General features: G+C 44.1%; 1 protein-coding gene across 5 annotated transcripts in view; it reads right to left on the bottom strand.

Annotated features, from left to right (window-relative positions):
- VRK1 (VRK serine/threonine kinase 1) overlaps positions 1-12,516 on the bottom strand; it is a 78,358-nt gene that overhangs the window by 16,435 nt on the left and 49,407 nt on the right. For all 5 annotated transcript variants that reach the window (XM_040478192.1, XM_040478194.1, XM_040478193.1 and 2 more), the window contains 6 exons: positions 8,803-8,911; positions 8,594-8,686; positions 6,429-6,561; positions 5,499-5,619; positions 5,152-5,210; positions 765-943 (listed from right to left, as the gene is read on the bottom strand). In XM_040478192.1, the coding sequence (XP_040334126.1) occupies positions 765-943; positions 5,152-5,210; positions 5,499-5,619; positions 6,429-6,561; positions 8,594-8,686; positions 8,803-8,911 (694 nt within the window). The remainder of the gene's footprint in view (positions 1-764; positions 944-5,151; positions 5,211-5,498; positions 5,620-6,428; positions 6,562-8,593; positions 8,687-8,802; positions 8,912-12,516) is intronic.

Below are 12,516 nucleotides of genomic sequence, written 5' to 3'. Positions count from 1 at the left end.
GAAGATACATCGCTTTACATGATGACATTTCTGTAAACAACAAAATAATGTTCAAATGGTGGGGGCACCTGGGTGGCTCAGTCAGTTAAGCGGCTGACTTTGGCTCAGGTCATGATCTCACGGTTCACGAGTTCGAGCCCCGCGTCGGGCTCCGTGCTGACGGCTCGGAACCTGGAGCCTGCTTCGGATTCTGTTGTCTCCCTCTCTCTCTGCCCCTCCCCTGCTCTCTCTCTCTCTCTCTCTCTCTCTTTCAAAAATAAATAAACATGAAAAAATTATTTAAAAAAAACACAAAAAACAAAACAAATGGTGAACACTCCCCACCAGCAAACCAGGCAACTTTCAAACACTACTTTTCAAATAGCAATTTTCGAACCCCGACTTTCAAATGGTGCGCTGTGACCACACCAACAAACGAGGAAGAGCTAAGAGCCCAGAGCAACCCTGCCAGGTGGCCTGGGAGGTCAAAACCCCCCAAACCACGGGCTGAGTGCCCCATTCAAATCCCCCTGCCAGACATCAGTATCCCAAATCAGAATCTTGCTAGGAATTTACGAACTTGCCACGGGATAAAGAAACATCCGTTCATTTTTCTACAACCCTCTACATATTTTTCTGTCTTATATCACCTTATATGATGGTGATAAATATTTAATTGCCGAGCAGTCTGTTACAATTTTCTTTCCTCATTTACTTTCCGAAAATTAGTATTTGCTGCAATTATCATCACAGGAAGCCAAAGGATCCCTTATAACAAAATTCACCTTTGTTACTGTTTTTGCTCTCAGGCCTCCGTTCTCCACAAGGCTGAGGTCCAGCTTGCCATCGTCCTTGCTGCCTATGGCTCTCAGTCCTTGCAGAAGAGTGTCTCGCAAGTTCTGATAAAGAGGTTTCTCGGTGTAGTCCAGTAATTTCACTGTTTCCATGTATTTAGCAATTTCATCTAAAAGAATGACACGATTATTCTGTAATCTTTCAATCAAAATACGACGTACTTAGCTCTCACTTCTAAGAAAATAACTCACGGTTACAGTAAAATTAGACCACATATCGGTATCTGGTTAAAATACGTTTTTTACAATCATTTCTTCAACGGAAAGTACGCTTTCGAAGTCAGGAATCGTCAGGCGAGTCAAATAAAAAACTTACTTTGGGATGTAATGTGAAACACATTTTTGTCATCGTAAGGGACGAAAGATAAAAGACATACTAAAATCTAAACATGCACGGAAACAACCGCCGTCGTCTTAAAGCTACAAAAACAGAACAGGAAAGGGCCTTGAACAGATTATGAAGTCACATGTACCTAAAGATCAGGAATATTGGGGCGCCTGGGTGGCGCAGTCGGTTAAGCGTCCGACTTCAGCCGGGTCACGGTCTCGCGGTCCGTGAGTTCGAGCCCCGCGTCGGGCTCTGGGCTGATGGCTCAGAGCCTGGAGCCTGTTTCCGATTCTGTGTCTCCCTCTCTCTCTGCCCCTCCCCCGTTCATGCTCTGTCTCTCTCTGTCGCAAAAATAAATAAACGTTGAAAAAAAAAAAAAATTTAAAGATCAGGAATATCACGGCCAATATCTTTTGCCGTGGAAGCCATCGGTCCCACAGAAGACAGCTGCATGCTTTGTCTGCGTACGTGAGAAATCAAACGTACCAAGAACAAGCTGAAGAAAGGAGAGGGAAGCAAGGCCTCGTTTTCCCACAAAAGAGAAAAATCAGCTTCTGAACGACGAAAGGCTTCCTGTGCACTGAGGGAGAAGCGCACCCCCAGAAAGAAATCTTACTAGTCAGGATCAACACTTCTCGGCACCAGAAATTCATCCTGAGGCGACGGACTCGATGCTCCCCAGCCTCTCCCTGCCAGCGCCCTCCAGGAAGCTTGTGCGCCCGCTGCCTCACACGCTGGCTCTTAGACCCCTACCTGTCCTCTCCAATCCCAACAGATCCAAACCCAAACTCCTGATCTGCCGCTAAGCCTGCTCTGCCGCCGTCCCCCACCCCCGTTACTGAGAATGCCATCCTTCCAGCTCCTCAGGACAAAAACCTCTCCCCACACCCCACACCCAGAAAACCAAGAGATCTTGACAGTGCTACACACATACACACACACACCTTCATTCATCTGAGTATTGACTGGCATTCACTACGGGGGAGGCACAATTCTAGATACTCAGGATACGTGAGGAAAACCGAAGTGAAAATCCCTCCCTTCAACTTTCTTAATCTGACAAAGGGGGTCTCTGGCAAACCTACGGCAAACCTCACTGGGCATGGTCACACAGGGCAATCTTTCCTTCCGAGAGGGGAAAATGTGAAGCATGTTCACGACTCCTGTTCAGTATAATAGCCATGTATGCTTTCAGTCAGGACACGAAGGCAAGAAAAGAAACAGGCATAAAGAGTGGAATGGTTTATTCACAAACACAACAGCGTATGCAGAAAATCCTAAGGAATCTATAAAAAAAAAAAACCTAGTGGCACTAGTAGGTAAATTTATCAGGGTCACAGGATACAAGGTAAATATTTAAAAAATCGATTTCTATATACTAGCAACGAACAATTGGAAAAATAAGATTTAAAAAAAAATGATCACTTACAACGGCATCAAAAGCTGTCAAATACCTAGCAACATATACAGTGAAGGTGGGTGAGATTTTTGCAGAGAAAATTATAAAACAGTGAGATAAATTAAGTCAGACGAAATTAAGTGGAGGATATACCACATCTGTGGACCGGAAGATCCAATAGTAAAAAGATGTCAGTTAATCTGTAGAGTCAATGCCATACCACTCAAAATTCCAGCAAACTGGAAAGGGAGGGGATGTGTGTGGAATTGACAAGGTGATTCTAAAATGTACGACAAAAGGCCAAGGATAGCAAAACACCAGAGTCAAGTTTAAAGAACAGTAGTGCTGGAGGACTTAAACCACCAGATAATCAAGACTCAAGGCCAGATAGAGTAATTATGACAGTATGGCCCAAGAATAGACCAAAAACTAATAAAAAGAAAAGGAGTCCAGAAACATCCACAGATCCACAGTTGATTTAAGACAAAGGCAGCACCATAGGGTAAGAGTGGTTTTATCAAGAAAAGCTACTGGGTCGACTGTTTACAAACACAGGGTGGGAAAGAAACCTGGCCTCTCCTCATATAATGCACAATAATCAATTACAGATGGAATATATAACTTTATGTGTAACTGGCAATCTAACTGCCAAAAAACTGGAAATAATCCAACATTAGAACAGATAAGTGGTGGCATATAAATACAACAATTCTGTTAGAGATGAGAGTGAACACATCACTGTTTCCCGTGCGACAACGGGGCCCCGGGAGGGTCTAATGCACAGCATGGTGACCATAGTTAACAACCGATACCATAGGGGCGCCTGGGTGGCTCAGTCGGTTGGGCGTCCGACTTCGGCTCAGGTCACGATCTCACGGTTCATGAGTCTGAGCCCCGCATCGGGCTCTGTGCTGACGGCTCAGAGCCTGGAGCCTGCTTCAGAGTCTGTGTCTCCTTCTCTCTCTGTCCCTCCCCCGATCATGCTCTGTCTCCCTCCCTCTCTCATTCTCTCTCTCTCTCTCAAAAAATAAAATAAAATGAAATAAAAAACACTTAAAAAAAATAAGAATTGGTACCATAGACTGGAAAGTGGCTGAGCGTAGATCTTGAGCAGTCTCACCACACAGACACACACCCAGAGACACACACACAGTTAACTGAGGTGATGGAAGTGTTAATTATCTTTGATCTTGTTAATCATTCTACAATATAAATGTATATCAAATCACCACACTGTACACTTTCAATGTGTACAATTATATTTGTCAATAAAGTTAAAAAGTAAGTAAGTAAAAACGTTAAAAGAAAAAAAAACCCGTGCAACAATGGGAGCGGATTTCACAAATACAATACTGAGTCAAAGAAACGACTCTACCAGAGATACAAGTTAATTTCATGAGGGCAGGGATTTTTACCTATGCTGTTCGCTCTATGACTCCATTTTTACACAGCTCGAAAATAAATCTTTGGGGTTGGAAGTTAGGCTAGTTATTTATTAGGCCAGAGAGGGGCTCGCGACCGGTAGGAGGCACAAGGAAGGACTCCGAGAAGCCTACAACATTCCATTTCTCGTGTGGCTGGTAAGACTGCAATTTTAAATAGCCTGAGGTCAGGGTAGACTTCCCTGGAAAGGAGACAACTGAGTGAAGACTTGAAAAGACATCTAAAGACATCTAAGTATATGCAAAGTGACCGCCTCTCTCCCACTGCCCCTTCCCCTGCTTGGATTCCTGTGGCAATCACCCGGCCTCAGCCTGCTCCCGCCGCCGAGCCCTGCCTTGCCCCCTTAGCTGTCTATGCTCAGAACAGGAGCTAGACCGATTTCCCGTAAAGGCAGACACTGATGTCATTCTTCTACTCTAAACCCTACACTCTTGCTCACAGTGAAAGGCAAAGCCCTTCCGATGGCCTAAAAGAATGCATTCCTCAAGCACACGAGGTCCTTCTGTCCCTTCGGCCTACAACCCTTCCCTGGGCTTCCTCTAGCAACCTCCCCATCTCAGACTGCTCAGATGTCACCTGCTTCGTAAGGCCACTCTGACCACTGCATTTAAAATTTCAACCCTCCTCCCCAACTCGATTCCCCACCCTGTCCCCACACCTACCAATTCTTTTCCCTGCTTTCTCTCTTCCCCCATAGTACTAACCATATGATCGACTGTAAAATACACTCTTGTGTTTACTGTCTCTCTCTCCCAACTACAGCATCAGCTTCATGAAGACAGGAATTTTTAGTTATTTTGTTCACTGGTATATCCCTAGTGCCTAGAATGGTCCCCGGCATACACTAAGGCCTCAATTAAAAAAAAAACAAAAACAAAAACAAAACAAAAAAAAACAACCAGTTGAATTCATGAATGAAATTTGGCTCCTTTCCTGAAAGCACTGAATAATAATGTAAGCAAGCTCAGGTACCCACTCAGCCCACCTTTGGAAAGGGATCTGCCATGTCCGGGATGACAAGAGGCCCCAGCACAATGGCTACACTCAGAAACGCCTAAGCTTTTACATCACAGCATCTTCCGTGGACATCACGGCTCTTCCTCCCAGAAAACAAAACCCCCATGAACATTTAAGAAGTCTTTTCCTACCTGGCTTATTTTTCTCAGGAAAACATTTGTCCATCAAACCTGCAATATTTTCTCGGTATCTGTTAAAAATTAAAGAATGAGTCATTGTTGGAAGCTGTATGCCATGGAAACTTATCAATATTTAATAACAGTAAATAGCACATTAAGCAGCACTGTGTTACATCCTAAATATGCTTACAGACATTCTTCTAAAACAAACTGAACAAAACACCAAAGACCCTTAATATTTAGCAAGTACTTTCTTATTTCCATATTAGTATCAGTTAAAACTATAGTTTCCATTGAGAAATCCTGACTTAAATACATCTACCTTATCATGATTTTACCCAAAATAAGTTTTCCTTTACCTAATTTTGGAATCTCTAACATAGTTAGGATCTTTCAAATTATCCTCCCAAGGAAGATGGCCACTAAGCCACTGGATCATGCAATAACCCAGTATTTCCAAATCACCACGTCTTGATGGGGCTACGAATACAAAAGAAGCAGCAGGTTAAGTATACCAAAATAACTTTAATGTATGATTTCAAATATATATAAAGCAGTAAGGTAAAACAGTCAATTGTACGGTCTTGTTTTTCATCAAAACTTATCACTGCATTTAATAAAATACTAAATAACTATCGGGCAGCATGAGAGAAATAATTTACCTCCAGCTAGCAATTTACTTTGAAATCCAAACCGGCAAACTCTAGAATTTCAAACTGAGACTGCTAGTCTAGGAAATAAATGATAAAGCGGTGACACATCTAATACTGCCCCTGGAAAACTTGAAGATCTTAAAACTGCTGTACATGAAGGGGCCCAGAGAACCGGGGGGGGGGGTTTCAGCTCCTCCCCAGTGCCGGGCGCGGAAAGAAGAAATGCCCGCTGTAGAAACAGGCCAACTTCGTAAGTGACAAAGTAAAGCTTGCCTGCTACAAAGTTGTGGCTGCACGAGGAACTTACAGATGTTTAGGCAGCGGGGGGCGGGGGGGAACACCCCACATTCGACTAAGCTAAATAAAACCAAAAAGAACCCGTCACCGAGCTGACGGAACCACCGTCACTGCTAAAGCTGAGGTGTTTTTGAAGGACAGAAGGAAAACGGGGGAAGACACGGGTGGCCCAGTTACACAACTGCAGGAGACCAGCCTCCTCCCGGGTCTTCCCCCACCCCACCTTGCCCCTTGGGGTCTTATTTATTTTATCTACTTATTTATGCAAAATTAAGAACCACACAGGAGTTCAACCAAAATGCTGGCGGTGTATTTCTTGGTCAAGCGCTGCCGACATACCCACGCCGTTGTGCGCATCGATGCTGGTGAATTCGATCGTGCCATCGTGACATCTTTTGGGGTCTTCTTTGTATTCTTTGTGAATTCCTTCCGGGCAATACCGGTAAGCAAGGCCATAATCTACCAAGTACACCTATAAACGTCCGAGCACCAAGAAAAGTCAAAGCCAAAATGATTGCACACACACTCCTTTGTGGCCCAGAGACAAAATTCTGTCACTGGATTCATCCACAAGGCCACACCACTGCGCCCCAAACAAGCACGAGCCAATAGGCTAACATCAGCAAATACTTAATTCTGAGGGACTTTTTACTTCAAGAAAAACGTGAAATGACCGTGTCATTATAGTCCAGAGAACAGGAGCCCACGTTATACACACTTTTGGAGAAGTATGTTATCCTTGTGATTAATCCTGTCTCCTCGACGTGAGCAAAGCTTATACATTTTACACCTTTTCTTACACTTGGTCTAACACAGAACTGAGCACAGAGGAAACCATCGAACCTTTTGCTGCAATACAACTGCCCCACACCAGGTCTAAGACTGACTTAGATGACACTCGGTGTGGTAACGATCTTCTATATCTCTGCTCCTTCACTTACAAAATAATCAAATATCAATTCATTTCATAAAAACATTTCAGAGTACAATAATGACCTGAAGAACTTTTAGATGAGGCTCTTATCTGCATTTAAATATTACATATTAAAGTCAAGTTTCACAATTAAAACCGAATTTTAATATTACAGTGCACCTCTCTGTGGGCACGTACACGTGGGTCTGATGAGCATACAAAGCCAGTACATTCGGCTCTCTGCTACTCCACAGCCACATATCATATCTCTAATTGTGGGTAAGTGGCTCCCAAACGTAGGCATTTGATCACAAGAGGAAACTGAAGTAAAAATATGGGGACGGATCTAGCACATACATCTAACACCAGAAAAAGAATCCCATCCAAAGCATATGCCCGAAGGATAACAGAAGTGCAAAAATATTTTCCTATAAACAAAAGGCAGCATATTTTAGTTAACTGCAAACTGAAATAAGCCGCACTTTTATTTATTACACTGTACAAATCCAGTTCACTTCAATTAATGGAACCCTTATGGTTCAGGTTCTCAGCGATGTTTTGTTTGCTTGCTTGCTTTTAACCTTTTTAAAACATCTAACACAAGACGTCTGGGAATCCTGTGATCGCCCAGAAGAGTTCCCCAACAGCATGCTACGGCGCGGCGACTTCCCTCTGTTATACGTGTAGAGATCCCTGACCGCCACCGTCACGGAGACGGGGGACGGGATCAAATACCTGAGACGGTAGAAAATAAAGGGAAGGCCAAGGAAAACGGAAAAATTAAGCAAGGGGAAGTTAAAGACAGGTCCGAGAAAAAGAATACAGTGGAGTATCAACATACACACACGGAAAATATCCAGTCCTTGCTCACACGCTATCGGGAAGTCGCGAGAACACACACGGGACAGATGATGTGCAGTGGCCCAACGATGTCGTGCCAACTAAACCTCACTTTAACCGAAATCGTGGCAACGGCTTCGGGAAAACCACGTAAAGCCCTCTACTGCAGCCAAACTGATCCAAATAAAGGTACAATAACATTAGCTTTTCTCTTTTCCTTAAAAAGTAAAAATTACAAAGTGAATTGTAAGAAACTAAAAAAATGCACATTTGAATTCCAAACACTAAGGGCATACAAATTTAGACAGCTAAGATATTTCTGTAAACCAATTGATTTGAATAATCAACATGTTAAAGACCAAATTTTCCAAGTAACAGAACACTTACATTTGATGGATTTCTTGAACAAAGGAAATAAAAAAAATGACAAAGCAGACAGGCAAACATAATTCATCGGTGCACTATATAATTTTAAGCTTCCACCCCCAAATAGCTATTTGAAATTCATTTTGTATCACAAGCGCTTCTTCTGAATACTATTTAGGACAAAATAGCCAACTTGATAAAGTGCCAACAAATCGCATCAAAAATGTAGAATGTTAACTAGATAAAAGTGTCAAGAAGAAATATTATTATTACCATATCTACTTCAAAAAGTAAAACTTCTGCACAGGTTCAAAAGTTCAAAGCAACCGTATCTGTTTTCAAACAACAGCTTTTAAATAGTAGAAATTAAAGTTAATAAAGCTACCTGGTCAGGATTCTTGTAGCTCAGAAGAAGGTTTGAGGCCTTGATGTCTCCGTGTACATACTCGTGCTCGTGAATGTACTCCAGAATATCCAGCTAAGAAAGCACCATATAGAATAAGTTAGTGCAGTACCCAACACCGACCAGCAGAGGACCGAGCTTCAACACAACTAGCCTTTACGGGATTAAAACAAGAAGTGTAGCTCACATACAATTCTTAAGCTCAGCTGCAAGACAGTTTTCCGAGAAAACCTTTTGGCATTTGCTTCGTATATTTTCTGAAGGTCACTCCCAAAGCGATCCATTATCATAAACCTGTAACTAAAGACAAACAGGGAAAGTCAACGAACGAAACGGAACTCCAGAAAACCTATCTTACAATGACTCCCCTCCTTTCAGAGTAATTTCTTCAAGGCAACGTTCAGTAAGGAAGCAGAATGAAGAGGGAAGAGAGAAAAAGAAGGAAAGAAAGAAAAACATTTGAAACAATTTCTTCCAACTAGAAATCTCCGGAGTGGGGAGTGCTTCGCCGTCTGCCTTTCACCTTGAAGGCCTCCTCCTGTCTCAGCCAGTAAGCTTCCCAAAGACACTATTCCCTGCAATAGTGTCTATAGCCCACAGACAGAGTCCAGCAGACTCATTCACAGTGAAGATAAAACAATCTGAGTGAGACTCAGTAAGATCACTGATTTTTCTCCTATTAAAGTTACCTTATACTTCTAGATAACAGCTTCTTGCCTGTGACTATCGTGTTTTTCTCTATTTTCAGGGCACATTTTAGCAACTAACTTCCTACTAAAATCAAGACTATCAGGAGACACCATAACAATGGCTAAATTCAATAAAACGGCATTAATGGCGTTAAAGGGCTGTACGTTAAATATCCAAAGGACGAGACTCAGGGAAGAACCACCGCCCGGGGGAAATGAGAAGATTTCTGGCTTTGCCACAAACCCCACCGTGTCACCCTGGCCAGGCCACACGACCTCTCCAAGCCCCGATTCCCACGGCGTCAAACGAGAGTGGGGCCTCAGGCTTCCCAAGGTCTTTTCTGGCACTCGAATTCTAACATTCAACAGCCTCCAGTGACACTTCGTGTGTGCCCACTGTGGGTGCAACACCCCGCTCCAGTAACACAGTGCACCTTGTGCTCTAAGGGTCAGCTTTTACCTTCATGAAGTCTCCCGATTCTGCCTCGTCCGGTTAAATCAATACAAACCAAGACCACACTCACAACGTACCTTCCAATGGGAATAAGATGAACGATGACCACCCCAACGACAGCCGGCGCTCACGGAAGCCTGGTCTGAGCAAGGCACTATTCTAAGTACTTCAGATGGACCAGTGTGTGCCAACCTAACGTCACCCTTGTGAGGCACGGGCTCCTATTCGCCCCATTTTACAGCAGGAGAAAACTGATGCCTGGTAATCTGTCCTCCAGGAAAGGGGGGAGCCACACTTTGACCTCTACGTGAAACATATCCAAATAAATAAATGTCAGTGGTACCCAAAAATCCCACTTATTTTTAGCTGAGAAGCCTATGACATATACCACATGTCCAGTTCAACAGAGAAGGAAAGCTAACATTAAAAGACAACAGGCCAAAATTACAAAAAAAAAAAAAAAAAAAAAAATTGGGATTCTATCCACTTTTGAAGTGGAAGAGAATTGGAGATCATCTTGTCTAAGCATCTTTTGATAAATACATTAACGTCTACAGAGGTAAAGTGATTTGTCCGAAGTCATGTGATTAGTCAGAGGCAAAATGTATTCATTCGTGCAAGATTTTCCAGGACAATGTGACCTCTAACTTAGTAAAGAAGGAACAGTAATGGGACTTCCTGGTTTCCTCTGTCCACGGGTTCGGAAAGTTGAGGAATGGGACCGGGACACACACACATTCATTTTTACGGTAAGTGATGTAATTAGTATAGAATTACTAATTAGTATAGCACGTGGGCAACAAACCTCTGCAGACCGTCTAAACGAGGGCTAAAATACAACTTCATTCCACAGGAGACCCATGAAGACACCACTCTGAGCATATCTCTGTCTCTAGTCACAGGCCACTCCACGACCACCGTCAACAACCCCCCCTCACCACCTATTTCTAAATTACACACGTCAACGGACATTCCCATCGCCCGTGTCATCTTATCCGAGTCCCCAGGGAAGTGCACGTTGATGGTTTCACCTTGCACAAGTTACTTAGAAACTACGCTCATGTGACTCCTCAGGGGTAGACGCAACCTTGCAGAAGGTGGCGAAGGTTCCCAGGCTGCCACGCTCCTCCTCCCTCCTCACCCGGGTTTTCATTACCGGGGTGAGGCTCTCTCTCTTGCGCATGCTCGCCCTGCTCCTTGTTAGACATCCATGGCCACCACGTGCCACAGAGCAGGCCGGAAACCACCCTCGACCCCATTCATGTTACTCTCCTGCTGGAGACACCAGCCTGCTCTCCGACGGTTTTCTACATCAGCAGTTCTTAACGTTTAAGGGAATGAAGACCCCTCTGAGAGTAAAAGCTAACACAGTATTTTAACATATATTCTAACTGCTTTATGTTACCCTTATTAAGTGGGTAGCTGTTATTCAATTTCACAGGGGAGGAAATGGAGGCCAGAAGGAATAACTTACCAGTCACACACATTTTAAGGAGCAAAACACAGATTTGGAAACCCAACAGACTGGCTCCAGAATCCTTGCTCTATACGTGCTATTTCTACAGAAATTTTCACAAAAACTCTAGAGACCTGTCCCAGCAACACCGTATACAACAAAACGCTATCATTTCAGGAAGTTCGCACACTCCCTAAGAGATACGTGGATCCCAGGATAAGAACTTCCAAGTAAAACTCAGCACTGGCCGCCCACCCAACAACTACCTCTCCTCCCCATCCTTCCCAGCAGAGCACCCATTTGGTCCAGGCATTCCATCCTCTTCCACGTGGCCACGTGCTTCACCCTGCCAATCATGGCGATCACTCTGCCCTTGCCAGTGACCCGCTTAAGAATGAGCACTGATAGGGGACACCTGGGTGGCTCAGTCGGTTAAGCGCCCAACTTCAGCCCAGGTCACGATCTTGCGGTCCGTGGGTTCGAGCCCCGCGTCGGGCTCTGTGCTGACAGCTCACAGCCTGGAGCCTGCTTGGGATTCTGTGTCTCCCTCTCTCTCTGCCCCTCCCCGCCTCCCTGCCTCTGTCTCTCTCTCAAAAATAAACATTTAGGGGCGCCTGGGTGGCGCAGTCGGTTGAGCGTCCGACTTCAGCCAGGTCACGATCTCGCGGTCCGTGAGTTCGAGCCCCGCGTTGGGCTCTGGGCTGATGGCTCAGAGCCTGGAGCCTGTTTCCGATTCTGTGTCTCCCTCTCTCTCTGCCCCTCCCCTGTTCATGCTCTGTCTCTCTCTGTCCCAAAAAATAAATAAACGTTGAAAAAAAAAATTTTTTTTTAAAAATAAATAAATAAATAATAAACATTTAAAAAATCATAAAAACATAAAAGAATGGGCACTGATATAACCCTGACCAAGAGAACATGAGAGAAAGGGAGATTTCCCCGCCATGAAAGCGAAACACACAACAAGCAATACCTCCTTCTGCTCTTGGCGGCTGTGTCTGCATGCGATGCCTAGAAATGGGGCAGCCACCCTGAGACCACACAATGGAGCATTAATACAGAACAAGTTCAAGGGCTTCCCCTTCGGGCCCAAGTGCAAGATAAAGGCAGCTGGGCTCCTGATGATCACTGAAGGGAGCGGAGTCAAAGCTTCCCTTTGCGTGTAGCTGAAAGCACCATTACCAACCTACCCCCAGGTCCACAGTAAGCTGCCAGCCTTACTCTCTGAAGTTCCATTCACTCACTCAAATATTTCTGAAATGTCAATTATGCACCCAATTGGAGGTTTTCTCCAACTCAGCTGTGCTGA

This window comes from Herpailurus yagouaroundi, unplaced genomic scaffold (assembly GCF_014898765.1).
Source record: "Herpailurus yagouaroundi ecotype Mexico unplaced genomic scaffold, PumYag 141, whole genome shotgun sequence".
NCBI classification, from domain to species: domain Eukaryota; kingdom Metazoa; phylum Chordata; class Mammalia; order Carnivora; family Felidae; genus Herpailurus; species Herpailurus yagouaroundi.
This window is presented reverse-complemented; position numbering and strand designations above follow the sequence as displayed.